Source organism: Coregonus lavaretus, assembly GCF_964263955.1.
Source record: "Coregonus lavaretus genome assembly, chromosome: 9".
Lineage (NCBI taxonomy): Eukaryota > Metazoa > Chordata > Actinopteri > Salmoniformes > Salmonidae > Coregonus > Coregonus lavaretus.
This window is the reverse complement of record NC_139996.1, coordinates 21,168,005-21,185,362: the sequence shown is the minus strand read 5'-3', so window position 1 is coordinate 21,185,362 and position 17,358 is coordinate 21,168,005. Positions and strand designations below refer to the sequence as shown.

The 17,358-nt window shown below is 44.9% G+C and overlaps 1 protein-coding gene and 1 long non-coding RNA gene across 2 annotated transcripts; one reads left to right on the top strand and one right to left on the bottom strand.

Annotated features, from left to right (window-relative positions):
• Positions 1 to 3,849: 3,849 nt before the first annotated feature.
• Positions 3,850 to 6,928, top strand: LOC311135483 (PCNA-associated factor-like). The gene is made up of 4 exons (XM_084169466.1): positions 3,850 to 3,982; positions 4,624 to 4,707; positions 4,944 to 5,118; positions 5,603 to 6,928. The coding sequence occupies exons 1-4, from the start codon at positions 3,937 to 3,939 to the stop codon at positions 5,646 to 5,648; spliced, it is 351 nt and encodes a 116-aa protein (XP_084025592.1). The 5' UTR covers positions 3,850 to 3,936; the 3' UTR covers positions 5,649 to 6,928.
• A 96-nt stretch (positions 6,929 to 7,024) lies between these two features.
• Positions 7,025 to 8,452, bottom strand: LOC311135484. Its single transcript, XR_014613769.1, has 2 exons — positions 8,125 to 8,452; positions 7,025 to 7,739 (listed from the first exon to the last, which is right to left on the bottom strand). It is a non-coding gene; the product is annotated as an uncharacterized lncRNA (long non-coding RNA).
• Between the last annotated feature and the right edge of the window lie 8,906 nt (positions 8,453 to 17,358).

Genomic DNA, 17,358 nt, shown 5'->3' with positions numbered 1-17,358 from the left:
AGGGAGACTATATACAGGGGGGTACCGGTCCACAATCATCTCCTTTTGTCTTGATCACGTTGAGGGAGAGGTTGTTATCCTGGCACCACAGGGCCAGGTCTCTGACCTCCTCCCTATCGTCTGTCTCATCGTTGTCGTGATCAGGCCTACCACTGTTGTGTCGTCGGCAAACTTAATGATGGTGTTGGAGTCGTGCCTGGCCATGCAGTCATGGGTGAACAGGGAATACAGGAGGGGACTGAGCACGCACCGCTGAGGGGCCCCCGTGTTGAGGATCAGCGTGGCAGATGTGTTGTTACCTACCCTTACCAACTGGGGGCGGCCCGTCAGGAAGTCCAGGATCCAGTTGCAGAGGGAGGTGTTTAGTCCCAGGATCCTTAGCTTAGTGATGAGCTTTGAGGGCAATATGGTGTTGAACGCTGAGCTGTAGTCAATGAATAGCATTCTCACGTAGGTGTTCCTCTTGTCCAGCTGGGAAAGGGCAGTGTGGAGTGCAATAGAGATTGCATCATCTGTGGATCTGTTGGGGCGGTATGCAAATTGGAGTGGGTCTAGGGTTTCTGGGATAATGGTGTTGATGTGGGCCATGACCAGCCTTTCAAAGCACTTCATGGCTACAGACGTGAGTGCCACGGGTCGATAGTCATTTAGGCAGGTTATCTTAGTGGTGGTCTGCGTGAAACATGTTGGTATTACAGACTCAGTCAGGGACATGTTGAAAATGTCAGTGAAGACACTTGCCAGTTGGTCAGCACATGCTCGGAGTACATGTCCTGGTAATCCGTCTGGCCCTGCGGCCTTGTGAATGTTGACCTGCTTAAAAGTCTTACTCACATCGGCTACGGAGAGCGTGATCACATAGTAATCCGGAACAGCTGGTGCTCTCATGCATGCTTCAGTGTTGCTTGCCTCGAAGCGAGCATAGAAGTGATTTAGCTTGTCTGGTAGGCTTGTGTCACTGGGCAGCTCGCAGCTGTGCGTCCCTTTGTAGTCTGTAATAGTTTTCAAGCCCTGCCACATCCGACGAGCGTCAGAGCCGGTGTAGTACGATTCAATCTTAGTCCTGTATTGACTCTTTGCCTGTTCGATGGTTCGTCGGAGGGCATAGCGGGATTTCTTATAAGCGTCCGGGTTAGAGTCCCGCTCCTTGAAAGCGGCAGCTCTACCCTTTAGCTCAGTGCGGATGTTGCCTGTAATCCATGGCCTCTGGTTGGGGTATGTACGTACTGTCACTGTGGGGACAACGTCATCGATGCACTTATTGATGAAGCCAGTGACTGATGTGGTGTACTCAATGCCATCGGAAGAATCCCAAAACATATTCCAGTCTGTGGTAGCAAAACAGTTCTGTAGCTTAGCACCTGCATCCTCTGACCACTTCCGTATTGAGCGAGTCACTGGTACCTCCTGCTTTAGTTTTTGCTTATAAAGCAGGAATCAGGAGGATAGAGATGGTCAGATTTGCCAAATGGAGGGCAAGGGAGAGCTTTGTATGCGTCTCTGTGTGTGGAGTAAAGGTGGTCTAGAGTTTTTTTTCCTCTGGTTGCACATTTAACATTCTGGTAGAAATTAGGTAGAACAGATTTAAGTTTCCCTGCATTAAAGTCCCCGGCATCTGGATGAGCATTTTCTTGTTTGCTTATGGCCTTATACAGCTTGTTGAGTGCAGTCTTAGTGCCAGCATCGGTTTGTGGTGATAAATAGACAGCTACGAAAAATATATATGAAAACTCTCTTGGTAAATAGTGTGGTCTACAGCTTATCATGAGATACTCTACCTCTGGCGAGCAAGACCTAGAGACTTCCTTAGTATTAGATTTTATACACTAGCTGTTGTTTACAAATATACACAGACCGCCCCCCTTGTCTTACCGGAGTCAGCCGTTCTATCCTGCCGATGTAGCGTATATCCCGTCAGCTGTATGTTGTCCATTTCGTCGTTCAGCCACGACTCGGTGAAACATAAGATATTACAGTTTTTAATGTCCCGTTGGTAGGATAACCTTAATCTTAGGTTGTCTCATTTATTTTCAAATGATTGAACATTGGCTAATAGGATTGATGGAAGAGGCAGTTTACTTGCTCGCCGTCGGATCCTTACAAGGCACCCCGACCTACGTCCACGATATCTCTGTCTCTTTCTCATGCGAATGACGGGGATTTGGGCCTTGTCGGGTGTCTGTAGGATATCCTTCGCATCCGACTTGTTGAAGAAAAAAATATTTGTCCAATACGAGGTGAGCAATCACTGTCCTGATATCCAGAAGCTCTATTGCACCATTTTTATGTAACCTTTATTTAACTAGGCAAGTCAGTTAAGAACAAATTATGATTTACAATGACGGCCTACACCGGCCAAACCCGGACGACGCTGGGCCAATTGTGCGCCGCCCTATGGGACTCCCAATCACAGCCGGTTGTGATACAGCCTGGAATCGAACCAGGGAGTCTGTAGTGACGCCTCAAGCACTGAGATGCAGTGCCTTAGAACGCTGCGCCACTCGGGAGCCCAAATTGCACAATTCTAATTTGTACATAGGTCACAAATAAAGCTATCCCCAATCAAATTGGAGCACAACTCATCAGCCCACCTCCTGCACTGCTCACACCTAATCCAGTCCCCATCTGTGACTTAAAACAGAGGGAGAGATGCCAATTGAAAAACTCTCTCTTAAAAACGTAGCTAGCGATCCAGCAATATGACATAAAATGCTGTGTAAAATAGCTAAAAGGCTATAAAGTAACAACTGTAAAGCTATCAGTCACTAGTGGAAACATTTACAACTGCAATTAAGTTACGTTATCTTTTTAATGTATTTTACCTCAGACGATCTGGTAGTATGGTTGCTAGCTAGCACTCCTAGCAGCTTATGCTAACTAGCTAGCTGGCTAGCATTTCCTGCTAGTGAAGTTGCTAGCTAGCAAGTTAGCATAAACTATTGGTAACTGGGCTAGTCATTGTCTAAATGACAGGTAGAAAGGCAGTTGGCCCCAACACACTCATCCAACATATTACTACTTTACTCAAAAAGGGGGTGGGGCAGTTACCCCCTAGAACCTGGTTGGGAACCACTGCATTAGTCGATTAGTGGGGTGTGTGTGTTAAGCTGCCAGAGGCGAAGCCAAAGATAGTACAGTAAGAAGATATGCTAAAACTGCTTCTCCAATATAAATCCCCGATCACACCTGTAGGCGATGTCATGGCGAAGTTGGCTAGCGAAGCTCATGCGCAGAAACATGTCATCGGGTCTAAGCAAAACATTTTTTAACTATCTGTGGTCTAAGGATCGTCTCGCGCCAAACTGCGCATATGCAGTCCGTCAAATACGGCACTCTTTCAATATAAAGTATCTGTTGACGAAAATTAAAACGTGTCACTTTCACGAGGTTGGAGTAATAACATGTTCAACTACTTAAGACATTGTCTCGATTCTAGGTTGTGCCTTTAGATTTCGAGAAAATCAACAACTAACGAAGACATTTTTGTGGTCCCGTGTAGCTCAGTTGGTAGAGCATGGCGCTTGCAACGCCAGGGTTGTGGGTTCGATTGCCACGGGTGGCCAGTATGAAGAAAAAAAATGTATGCACTAACTGTAAGTCGCTCTGGTTAAGAGCGTCTGCTAAATGTGTAAAATGTAAATGTAAAATGTTTGCTTCTCTCATTGACTTCACAAACCCCGGCCTGGTCTGCTTGCTCTGTTTCGTAAGTGTTCCCGGAAGTCTTGCGATGTTGCGCCTCTGGGTTTAGAAACTCTGCGAGGCTTTCGTGAAGGGGAGGGAAATAGTTACTAACCAATGACGTCAGAGGAGCCAAAACACACACACACTCGTGATTTAAACCTAGGCGGGAAAGCAGAATGAACATTGGGCTTTCGTGGAGTCGCCAGTGAAGGTCCACGTCCCGTTTGTATCAGGTTTATTGGTGAAAATTAGAACATGGTGAGGACGAAGGCAGACAGTGTCCCCGGAACTTACAGAAAAGGTAATGTTCTGCAATCAAAACCTGATGAATATGTAATTAGCTTGCTGGTTATTCTGAGTGCGAAACTGGAATCGCTAACGTTAACTACTTAATTACCGTAGTCAACTGAAGTTTTGCGAACATAATTGCCACTCCTACATTTATTCTATCTTTAATTAACTTGATGTTCGATTTCAGTGATTTTGCTAACTTCATTGACCGGGTTAGATGCCGGTCTCCCGCCATTTCAATAGAATCGTGACCACAGATTGCACGCATCCCAGCCGGATGTTGCATTATCTAGCTAGCTATGTTCTCACGTCTCATCATTTGTGCAGGATTGGATTGTTACCCTAAACTTCACCTGCATCAATAAGTTAAACGTTTTTGATCGTTACTGTACAACTAAAGATTGGATAAAGAATTGACGTAACATGTCTTTATTAGCGTCTTTGGTTCGCTAACGTTGGCAAACTATTGGAAATCATTATCTTCAATCTGGCGGCAATTTCGCCGCCCAAACTAAGGAAGCCAGCAATACATATGGCGGTGTCGATTACTTTGCAAAACATTGCCAGATCAGATTAAACTCTGCATTGCAATATAGCTAATACTTTGCTTGTTAAAATTACTTGTTAGCTAACTCATTTATACATTTTCAGCTGTGGCTGCATCTGCACCCAGGAAGTCATTGGGTGCCTCGAGTTCTACTAATGCATCAAGCAGCTCTCAAGCAGGCACACCTGGTGAGTCAACATTTCATTCACCCTAAAAAAGTAACGTTGACTAGCTAATAACCCCATATTTCAATGTAGTCTTTGGTAGATGACAAACAACTATTGTAAGTCGCTCTGGCTAAGAGCGTCTGCTAAATGAAGTAAATGTATTGCCTCCAGATGAGTTTCTTGCTCATATTTTCATCAGTGGTGAGGACTTATGGCAAATGTCTAAATTGTGATGTAATGCTGGCATTGTTTTGCAGCAAAGAGTAAATTTGCTGGTGGTAATCCTGTGTGTCCTCGGCCCACCCCAACTTGGCAGAAGGGAATTGGGGATTTCTTTGGTGGGCCCAGCAGGAAGCCTGAGAAGGAGAACCACCTCCCCCAGTCAGTTGATGAAGAGGCTGGAGTCAGTGGAGTGTCCAAGTCATCCAGGAAGTATGTTCATTCTATTAAGCTTCGTTTTTAGGACTAGTCTAAAAGTGGCCCCAAAATGCGTACCACTTGAGTGCTTGCAGAAGTTATACTCAAAATTTATTTAATCTGTTCCAAAAACGTTGCCAATACAAAGAACACGTTCTGATTGTTAAATGCAACGTTTTGGGAACAGATCCGGAAGTTTTTATTTATTTATTTTTTTACATACCTGTGCCTAGTGGAGGTATTTGCCAAAGCAGAATCAATGGGTTACAAGTACAGTCCTGCTGTTTCTGGAAATGTATTGAACCAAGTTTGGATGTACATCTAGCAAACTGTTTGTAAGCATGTATGCAAGTTCAGGTGATGAACCAGGTTTCACATTTTCAGGATGCATCTGTACGATTTTCAGTGCACTGCAGAGCCAGTTAAAATGTAATTATGGGCAAAACAGCATTGATGCCATATTTGCTGTCCTAACTAATGTCAATCACTCGCCTTTCAGATCCAGACCACTGCCTGCTGAAGATGAAGATGAGGATGGTGAATGAGTTTAGCCAATGGTGCCCCAATTGAAAACCATTGCCTCTAATACTTGAATGGGCTGGGTATATCTTTGTATATAATTGATTAATTCATGTTTTGTACAGACGTTTAATAAACTTTTTTTTAATAAGCATGATTCCATAATGTTTTGTCACAACCTGGGCGATATTTGATTGTCCGCTCTCGTTTGAGGCCCACATCAAGTGTGACCGAAGTCTAATCTTTCAATCTACAGAACATTGCCAGAGTTCGACCTATGCTGTCACAATCTGCAGGTGAGAGACTCATCCACGCCTTTTTCATCCAGTCTGGCCTATTGTAATGCCTTGTTTGTTGGCGCATCTGCCAAGTGCCTAAGAAGGCTACAATATGTCCAGAACTGTGCAGCACGTGTCCTCACCCACACCCCCTGTGAGCGCACAAAATCTGTGCTGTTCAACCTCCAATGGCTCTCCATATGCTCACGCATTGACTTTAAAATCCCGGTTCACACCTACCAAGCTGTCCACAACTCTGGACCCCAGTACCTGTCTGACCTCTTCCTACCCCACACATGCCCTTTACTCCTCCAGGTCCAGCTGCCTTCAGACTAAACTATGGGTGACATGGCTTTCAGTTGTACGGCTCCTCTGCTGTGGAGTGCACCTCTAGTCATTGTCAGGGCTGTAGAGTCTCTGGCCTTGTTTAAGGCACAGCTACAGACGTGTTCATTCTGTTCTCCTGTCCACTGTATCTGATGACACCTGTGCCTTGATTGTTGTCTGCATACAGTGTTCTGTGTTGGATTGTTTTTAATTTTATTCTGTGCCTGGGGTGAGAAGCGCTTAAATTCAATTACTCTTCCTGTTTCCAATATTTTCTGTAGGGTCTCAAACAAAATAGCAGTTTGATATCCTGTGCATCTGGGTTCCACATCAATTCTGTTATAGAAATGGCTTGATGGTAACCGTAGCATTTGCATCAGTGGATTCCCTGCAGGCCCAGCAACTTCTGAACTCATGCCCTGATTTGTTAATATTCCTTTTATGGGTAATCGCTACATACCAGTAGATGGCACTAGATCGTTATTGTCAAACTGTTGGCGATTCTGCCATAGACTTTTTAGTTTATGGTAATGAGGCCAGTCTGAGCACTACTTGATGTTTAGTGTTCCATGATTAGGCTACCTGTATTTTTGTCCCATATGAGGAACTATAGGGATACATAAAAGACCTCTATGCCCTTGGATAACTGTGTCCCTAGAATTAAGGCGTCAGCATGCTTCAGTTCGGCAGTCGGCTAGAATAAGTGTACACAAACACTTGACTGTCAAATGGAATTTGTGTGAATTTCCAGGGATCTACTAAATTTGGTGTACCTAGCACATTGTCAACACTTGATGTACAAATAGAACGCATTGTATTGAGATTAAATGCCAACAGCTTTTTCAGCACACAAATAAACATTTTCTTGCTTCTAAAAGGAAACCCCAATACAAAAGTGTCTGCTATGACCAGACATGTAAACAACAGAAGGGTCAAGAGTGTAGATACATATTTATGAGCAACACAAGTTTATCCATTAAATCAGCTATAGGTGCCAGGACCCTGTGGAGAGGATGAGAAGAAGGGGGAAATTAGGCATGTCTGGAGAGCAGTGTGCAGGGTGAGGAGAGGAAGAAAAAGGACAACAAGTGAAAAGGGTATCAAAGTAAAGTCTGAAATTATTTTTTCTTTACTTCTGGGACAAGCTGGTGGCTTGGTGCATGAAGGTCTCCAGATCTTGATAAGTCTTCAATCATTTGCAATGCCTTTAAGTGATGTGTCAAGGACTGAGTCTGCAGCTCTTTCCTCACAACCCGGTTACTGCTGCTGCTCTGTGGCATCTGAGGAGCAAGCCAGTGGAGTAGGTCTTGGAGGTTGGCTCAGGATAGAGCTTCCCAGGTCCTGCATGGAGATAGTTTCTAATTCTACACTGCACCTTAGTGCGGGAGATGGGCTGGGGGCCGATCACCAGTCAGTACTGGGGGCAGAGGTAGTGCTTGGGGCCGGTGAACAGGCAGTGCTGGGGCGTAGAGAACAAAACCAGGCTCTGTCTCCATTCACTGGCGTTTGTGCCTGAAATAAAAGTTGAGTGCTATTTAGTACACATATCCAAAACATTAATGAACATCAAATCATTAACCGAGACTTCAATAGACTATTATGTTGCAAACGTTTGAGTTCAGTAGGCCTGCCGTAGTTACTCAACTGTGCTCAAACGTTTGCAGCATTATGACTATTTGGACCTTACTACCAAACTTTGACGTTACCAATATGGGAAGCTTATGATTTTCTTTCTATGACATGATGTTTGATCAAGTTGTAAAGATCTTTAGTTTAGTTGGTTGGCTGGCTTGCTTGCTTGCTTTCCCTGCATGAGTATGCAGCTTGCCGCTGGCTAACTATTGTTAGCAAAACATAGGTACTCTTTTCGTCGAATACAATAGAAAATACAACATACCCCATCCTTTGGTGAAGACGGCATGTTGCTTTAAGTCTTCACATGCTGAACAAGACAGCAGCAACATTTCTGAATTAGCGCTTCCACCGGCATCTCCACTGCGCCCTTGTTTCTTTGCCTTGACGAACTTGTCGTGAACCCTACCCCTACTTTTTCCAACGAGTGGTTGGGTCCGACCCCAACGTCTCCGCAATCTCCCTCCATTAATTGGAATTTGCATGCTGGTCTTTCTATAATGCATGGCTAGAATCGTACTGGTGAAAGTACTTTTGTACATCCTCGGTCAATCGATGCTCGATGTTGTCGTTCGCCATGTTGAATCCACACTGAATTTCGGCCAGAATCTACAAGAAGCAGAAACTCGCGTCACTCCTACAGTTGACCAATCACGGACGAAGAGGCGTATATTTCGGCTTCCGATAAAAAACAGTCGTATGCCGAACAGCCACAAAACAGAACTCCAAAAAGAACAAAAACCGGCACAAAATGTCATAATATATGCACGAACTGTTTCGGATGGGAAGCATGCGGCCGCCTTTAGTTTAAATGCTTGACCAGTGCTACATGTTTTTGTCCATACCAAGAGATTTTCAACCAATATCCGCAGGAAAGCTACTGGTGGAACCAACTCATTCACCAAAAGTGCCAAGTGTGAGTGACAAAGGGTGTGTTTGTAAAATCAAACTGGAGTGCGCTCCTAAATTTTACATTTTCATTTTAGTCATTTAGCAGACGCTCTTATCCAGAGCGACTTACAGTTAGTGAGTGCATACATTTTCATAGACATCAATCAATCAATAAAACAATACATCAATCAAACAATACATAAACCAGTCCATACATCAACCAATGCATCAATCAATCAACCAGTCAATAGATCAACCAGTCAATACATAGATCAACCAGTCAATACATAAATCAACCAATACATCAACCAGTCAATACATCAACCAGTCAATACATCAATCAACCAATACATCAACCAAACCATACATTAATCAACCAATACATCAATCAATCAACCAATACATCAACCAGTCAATACATCAATCCATACATCAATCAATCCATAATCACAGCATCAGGTATCATCAACTGGCCCCCAGTAGTGTAGTTCTACCATAACCAGGATGCATGAGTGGAGGATGCGGGGTAGTGTAGTTCTACCTTAACCAGGATGTATGAGTGGAGGATGTTCCGTAGTGTAGTTGTACACTATATATACGAAAGTATGTGGACACTCCTTCAAATTAGTGGATTTGGCTATTTCAGCCACACCTGTTGCTGACAGGTGTATAAAATCGAGCACAGCCATGCAATCTCCATAGACAAACATTGGCAGTAGAATGGCCTTACTGAAGAGCTCAGTGACTTTCAACGTGGCACATTCATAGGATGCCACCTTTCCAACAAGTCAGTTCGTAAAATGTCTGCCCTGCTAGAGCTGCCCTGGTCAACTGTAAGTGCTGTTATTGTGAAGTGGAAACATCTACGAGCAACAACGGCTCAGCCGTGAAGTAGTAGGCCACACAAGCTCACAGAACTGGACCGCTGAAGCATGTAGCGCATAAAAACTGTCTGTCTTCGGTTGCAACACTCACTACCGAGTTCCAAACGGCCTCTGGAAGCAACAGCACAAGAAGTTGGGAGCTTCATGAAATGGGTTTCCATGGCCGAGCAGCCACACACAAGCCTAAGATCACCATACGCAATGCCAAGCGTCGGCTGGAGTGGTGTAAAGCTCGCCGCCATTGGACTCTGGAGCAGTGGAAACGCGTTCTCTGGAATGATGTATCACGCTTCACCATCTGGCAGTCTGACGGACTAATCTGGGTTTGGCGGATGCTAGAAGAACGCTACCTGCCCGAATGCATAGTGCCAACTGTAAAGTTTGGTGGAGGAGGACGAATGGTCTCAGGCTGTTTTTCATGGTTCGGGCTAGGCCCCTGGAGGATGCTGGGTAGTGTAGTTCTACCATAACCAGGATGTATGAATGGAGAATGCTGGGTAGCGTAGTGGTATAGCAGTAGAGGATGCTGGGTAGTGTAGTGGTATAGCAGCAGAGGATGCTGGGTAGTGTAGTGGTATAACAGTAGAGGATGCTGGTGGTGTAGTTCTACCTTAACCAGGATGTATGAGTGGAGGATCATGAGGTTGGTGTTCATCTCAGCAGGGATTCTGATCTTCTGTGTCTGCAGCTCAGTGTACATACTGAACAGCACGTCATGGGCGTTACGGTAGTTTCCTGCAGACTGTTCCTGTAATTCAGAGCATTATCAGATTGTCCATTCGTTCAGAGCGCACCTGGATGCTCTGGCCGAGGAGTAACACATATGGAATCATGTAGAAACCAAAAAAGTGTTAAACAAATCAAAATATATTTTAGATTCTTCAAAGTAGCCACCCTTTGCCTTGATGACAGCTTTGCACACTCTTGGCATTCTCTCAACCAGCTTCACCTGGAATGCTTTTCCAACAGTCTTGAAGGAGTTCCCACATGCTGAGCACTTGTTGGCTGCTTTTCCTTCACTCTGCGGTCCAACTCATCCCAAACCATCTCAATTGGGTTGAGGTCGGGTGATTGTGGAGGCCAGGTCATCTGATGCAGCACTCCATCACCCTCCTTGTTGGTCAAATAGCCCTTACACAGCCTAGGGGTGTGTTGGGTCATTGTCCTGTTGAAAAACAAATGATAGTCCCACTAAGCCCAAAACCAGATGGGATGGCGTATCGCTGCAGAATGCTGTGGTAGCCATGCTGGTTAAGTGTGCCTTCATGGTGGGACTATCATGCTTCATGGTGGGAACCACACATGCGGAGTCTTCTTCTTATTGGTGTCCTTTAGTAGTGGTTTCTTTGCAGCAATTCGACCATGAAGGCCTGATTCACGCAGTCTCCTCTGAACAGTTGATGTTGAGATGTGTCTGTTACTTGAACTCTGTGAAGCATATATTTGGGCTACAATCTGAGTTGCAGTTAACTCTAATGAACATATCCTCTGCAGCAGAGGTAACTCTGGGTCTTCCTTTCCTGTGGCGGTCCTCATGAGAGCCAGTTTCATCATAGCGTTTGATGGTTTTTGCGACTGCACTTGAAGAAACTTTCAAAGTTGACATTTTCAGGATTGACTGACCTTCATGTCTTAAAGTAATGATGGACTGCGTTTCTCTTTGCTTATTTGAGCTGTACTTGCCATAATATGGACTTGGTCTTTTACCACATAGGGCTATGTTCTGTATACCACCCCTACCGCGTCACAACACAACTGATTTGCTCAAACGCATTAAGAAGGAAAGAAATTCCACAAATGAACTGTTAACAAGGTACACCTGTTAATTGAAATGCATTCCAGGTGGCTACCTCATGACGCTGGTTTAGAGAATGCCAAGAGTGTGCAAAGCTGTCATCAAGGCAAAGGGTGGCTACTTTGAAGAATCTCAAATATAAAATATAATTTGATTTGTTTAACACTTTTTTGGTTACTACATGATTCCATATGTATTATTTCATAGTTTTGATGTCTTCACTATTATTCTACAATGTAGAAAATAGTAAAAATAAAGAAAAACCCTTGAATGAGTAGGTGTGTCCAAACTTTTGACTGCTGTATATATTTTTTCACGTACGCTTCTATAACTCTCATCCCCTTGGAACGAGCCCAACCAAAACAATACTCATTTCCAAAACTGCAAAATGTGGAGTCAAAATAAATTGTGAGCCAGGGCTACACACTGGCTAAACGCAAAACTTATTGACTGTCCACCCTTGAGAGACAATCAGCAACCAAGTTGTCCTGACATTTACATTTTAGTAATTTAGCAGACGCGTTTTTCCAGTGAGTGAGTGCATACATTTTTCATACTGGCCCCCCGTGGGAATCGAACCCACAACCCTGGCGTTGCAAGCACCATGCTCTACCAACTGAGCTACAGGAGGCCCTTACCACAGACATGTCTGATTTAAAGAGGAAACTTCTGAAATATCCGTAGTAACTTTCCTCTCGTGATTTTCCTCAGTGGAATTTGTTTGATTGGGTCAGAGTCCAACGTTAATGTCATGCTCTAGTACATTTGTCTGAGTTGGCACATCTGAGAATAAATCCTGATATTCTAAATGCAGTGCAACAATGTAGCCTTTTTCCTCCGGAGACAAGTGTGCCAAAAAGACATATCTGAGTTACTCAACCGTCCAACTGGCACAGGGTGTATTGGGCTTTCCTCATACTCTTGAGGAAGACTATAGTCAATGGTGACATCCGTGTCCACAGGCAGAACATCACTTCCAGTTTCCACCGACTTCGCCGCCCAATCGTAGCGGGTGAAGAGTGGTTTCAACATGTTGACATGACACAGCCAGGTTTTTTTTCCCTGCACTCCGGTGTGGTGATGTAATTCAGATTACCAATTTTTTGCACTGTAGGGTAAGGGCCTGAAAAGCGACCTTGCAACAGTGACCCCAGGATGGGCAACAAAACCAGGACTGTGTCTCCCACATCGAAAGTGCGGTTTCAGGCCTTTCGATCGTACCAAACTTTCATTTATGTTTGCGCCTTCTCCAGATTCTCACTGCAAACAGCACAAGAGGGACCCCTTCATCCCAGTCTCTCAAACTCAAGAGAAACTGGTTACCACTCTTATCTTTGGGCAAAGGACCAACACAGTCCACCAGAATCCTGCTGAAAGGTTTGTCAAAGGCAGGAATAGGCTGCAAAGGGGCAACCGGTACAGCTTGGTTCGGTTTAACCGTCCGCTGGAAAACGCGACAGGATTTACAGCAAGCCACAACATCCTGTTTCAGACCAGGACAGAAGAAGTTTCACAAGATACGGTCATACGTCTTGTTGACCCCAAGATGGCTTGCCATACTACCATTGTGAGCCAACCTCAGTATCTCTTGTGGAAGTGTAACTGGAACGACAATTTGAGATACACTGGGCCAATCGTCTTGCCCAGAAATGGCGCAAGAATGCCATTTCCTCATCAGAATGCCATCTCTGTCAAAGTAACCCACACAATTTCATCAAACTCCTCGTCTGGATGTATCTCAGCAAAAAGAGGGGAGAGGGAAACATCTTTACTTTAGACATCGAAGTATCAACTGTAAGGACCCTCACTTCCTTCAGTGGTCCTACAAACTTGCTCACCTTTGGGGTTTTCAAAGGAGAAGTCAACTCAGGAGGTTTAGCGAAATCAGGATCACCCATAAACGTCACGGACAGATCAACCATGGTGGGATTGCTGACATCCTCCTCAACATTAGACTTGCTCCCGCTGACTTTCTTATACATAGCATATTTATTTCACCTTTATTTAACCAGGTAAGCCAGTTGAGAACAAGTTCTCATTTACAACTGCGACCTGGCCAAGATAAAGCAAAGCAGTGCGATAAAAACAACAACACAGAGTTACATATGGGGTAAAAAAACATAAAGTCAAAAAATACAACAGAAAATATATATACAGTGTGTGCAAATGTAGCAAGTTATGGAGGTAAGGCAATAAATAGGCTATAGTGCAAAATAATTACAATTAGTATTAACACTGGAATGCTAGATGTGCAAGAGATTAATGTGCAAATAGAGATACTGGTGTGCAAAAGAGCAAAATAAATAACAATATAGGGATGAGGTAGTTGGGTGGGCTAATTTCAGAAAGGCTGTGTACAGGTGCAGTGATTGGTAAGCTGCTCTGACAACTGACGCTTAAAGTTAGTGAGGGAGATAAGAGTCTCCAGCTTCAGAGATTTTTGCAATTCGTTCCAGTCATTGGCAGCAGAGAACTGGAAGGAATGGCAGCCAAAGGAGGTGTTGGCTTTGGGAATGACCAGTGAGATATACCTGCTGGAGCGCAGACTACGGGTGGGTGCTGCTATGGTGACCAATGAGCTAAGATAAGGCGGGGATTTGCCTAGCAGTGATTTATAGATGGCCTGGAGCCAGTGGGTTTGACGACGAACATGTAGTGAGGACCAGCCAACAAGAGCGTACAGGTCACAGTGGTGGGTAGTGTATGGGGCTTTGGAGACAAAACGGATGGCACTGTGATAGACTACATCCAATTTGCTGAGTAGAGTGTTGGAGGCTATTTTGTAAATTACATCGCCGAAGTCAAGGATCGGTAGGATAGTCAGTTTTACGAGGGCATGTTTGGCAGCATGAGTGAAGGAGGCTTTGTTGCGAAATAGGAAGCCGATTCTAGATTTAACTTTGGATTGGAGATTCTTAATGTGAGTCTGGAAGGAGAGTTTACAGTCTAACCAGACACCTAGGTATTTGTAGTTGTCCACATACTCTAGGTCAGACCCGTCGAGAGTGGTGATTCTAGTCGGGTGGGCGGGTGCCAGCAGCGTTCGATTGAAGAGCATGCATTTAGTTTTACTAGTGTTTAAGAGCAGTTGGAGGCTACTGAAGGAGTGTTGTATGGCATTGAAGCTCGTGGAGGTTTGTTAACACAGTGTCCAATGAAGGGCCAGATGTATACAAAATGGTGTCGTCTGCGTAGAGGTGGATCTGAGAGTCACCAGCAGCAAGAGCGACATCATTGATATACACGGAGAAAAGAGTCGGCCCAATAATTGAACCCTGTGGCACCCCCATAGAGACTGCCAGAGGTCGAGACAACAGGCCCTCCGATTTGACACACTGAACTCTATCTGAGAAGTATTTGGTGAACCAGGCGAGGCAGTCATTTGAGAAACCAAGGCTATTTAGTCTGCCAATAAGAATGCGGTGGTTGACAGAGTCGAAAGCCTTGGCCAGGTCGATGAAGACGGCTGCACAGTACTGTCTATTATCGATCGCGGTTATTATATCGTTTAGGACCTTGAGCGTGGCTGAAGTGCTCCCATGACCAGCTCGGAAACCGGATTGCATTGCGGAGAAGGTACGGTGGGATTCGAAATGGTCGGTGATCTGTTTGTTAACTTGGCTTTCAAATACTTTCGAAAGGCAGGGCAGGATGGATATAGGTCTGTAACAGTTTGGATCTAGAGTGTCACCCCCTTTGAAGAGGGGGATGACCGCGGCAGCTTTCCAATCTCTGGGGATCTCAGACGTTACGAAAGAGAGGTTGAACAGACTAGTAATAGGGGTTGCGACAATTTCGGCAGCTAGTTTTAGAAAGAAAGGGTCCAGATTGTCTAGCCCAGCTGATTTGTAGGGGTCCAGATTTTGCAGCTCTTTCAGAACATCAGCTGTCTGAATTTGTGTGAAGGAGAAGCGGGGGGGGCATGGGCAAGTTGCAGCGGAGGGTGCAGAGTTGGTGGGCGGGGTAGTGGTAGCCAGGTGGAAAGCATGGCCAGCCGTAGCAAAATGCTTGTTGAAATTCTCGATTATTGTAGATTTATCGGTGGTGATAGTGTTTCCTAGCCTCAGTGTAGTGGGCAGCTGGGAGGAAGTGCTCTTATTCTCCATGGACTTTACAGTGTCCCAAAACTTTTTGGAGTTAGTGCTACAGGATGCAAATTTCTGTTTGAAAAAGTTAGCCTTTGCTTTCCTGACTGCTTGTGTATATTGGTTCCTAACTTCCCTGAAAAGTTGCATATCGCGGGGGCTATTTGATGCTAATGCAGTACGCCACAGGATGTTTTTGTGCTGGTCAAGGGCAGTCAAGTCTGAGGAGAACCAGGGGCTATATCTGTTCTTAGTTCTGTATTTTTTTGAATGGGGCATGTTTATTTAAGATTGAGAGGAAATTACTTTTAAAGAACAACCAGGCATCCTCTACTGACGGAATGAGATCTATATCCATCCAGGATGCCTGAGCCAGGTCAATTAGGAAGGCCTGCTCGCTAAAGTGTTTTAGGGAGCGTTTGACAGTGATGAGGGGTGGTCGTTTGACCGCGGACCCGTTACGGACGCAGGCAATAAGGCAGTGATCGCTGAGATCCTGGTTGAAGACAGCGGAGGTGTATTTAGAGGGTAAGTTAGTCAGGATGATATCTATGAGGGTGCCCATGTTTACGGATTTAGGGTTGTACCTGGTAGGTTCGTTGATAATTTGCGTGAGATTGAGGGCATCTAGTTTGGATTGTAGGATGGCCGGGGTATTAAGCATATCCCAATTTAGGTCACCAAGCAGTACGAACTCTGAGGATAAATGGGGGGCAATCAATTCACATATGGTGTCCAGGGCACAGCTGGGGGCTGAGGGGGGTCTGTAGCAAGCGGCAACAGTGAGAGACTTATTTCTGGGAAGGTGGATTTTTAGAAGTAGAAGCTCAAACTGTTTGGGCACAGACCTGGATAGTATGATAGAGGTCTGCAGGCTATCTCTACAGTAGATTGCAACTCCACCCCCTTTGGCAGTTCTATCTAGACGGAAAATGTTATAGTTGGGGATGGAAATTTCAGAATTTTTGGTGGCCTTCCTAAGCCAGGATTCAGACACTGCTAGAACATCAGGGTTGGCGGAGTGTGCTAACGCAGTGAATAACTCAAACTTAGGAAGTAGACTTCTGATATTTACATGCAGGAAACCAAGGATTTTGCGATTACAGAAGTCAGCAAATGATAGCGCCTGGGGAGTAGGAGTGATACTGAGGGCTGCAGGGCCTGGGTTAGCCTCTACATCACCGGAGGAACAGAGGAGGACTAGAATAAGGATACGGCTAAAGGCTTTAAGAACTGGTCTTCTAGTGCGTTGGGTACATAGAATAAAGGGGGCAGATTTCCGGCCGTTGTAGAAAAGATTCAGGGCATTATGTACAGACAACGATATGGAAGGATATGAGTAAAGTGGAGGTAAACCTAAGCGTTGGGTAACAATGAAAGAGATAGCATCACTGGAGGCACCAATTGAGTCGGTCTCCGAGTGTATGGGGGGTGGGACAAAGGAGCTATCTAAGGCAGGTTTAGCTGGGCTGGGGGATCTACAGTGAGATAGTACAATTAGAAATAACCTAAACAACAATAAGCTAACCATATTGAGATGGGAGAGAGGCATAAAGCAATCACAGGTGTAATTTGAGAGAGCTAAGACAACAGCTGGTAATGACAACACAGTTTGGGCTGAGGCTAAACATAAACAGGATGCGGTACCGTAAAAAGGAACAGTCCAGCAGACATCAGCTGTATAGCTGAGTTATCATAAGGTCCAGTGAACAGCAATAGGATGGTTCGGAGGTAGTTTGGGGGCTGCTAAAGCACTAGCGAGCAAGAGGCCACGGCTAGTGTGTGCTAGCGGGCCGGGGCTAGCAGATGGAATCTTCGTGGTCGACGTCGTAACGGAAGCCTGT

Coding starts and splice junctions, on each gene's coding strand:
- LOC311135483 (XM_084169466.1), top strand. CDS start 3,937: ATGGTGAGGACGAAGGCAGACAGTGTCCCCGGAACTTACAGAAAAG. Junction 3,983..4,623: donor CCCCGGAACTTACAGAAAAG/GTAATGTTCTGC, acceptor ATACATTTTCAG/CTGTGGCTGCATCTGCACCC. Junction 4,708..4,943: donor CTCTCAAGCAGGCACACCTG/GTGAGTCAACAT, acceptor ATTGTTTTGCAG/CAAAGAGTAAATTTGCTGGT.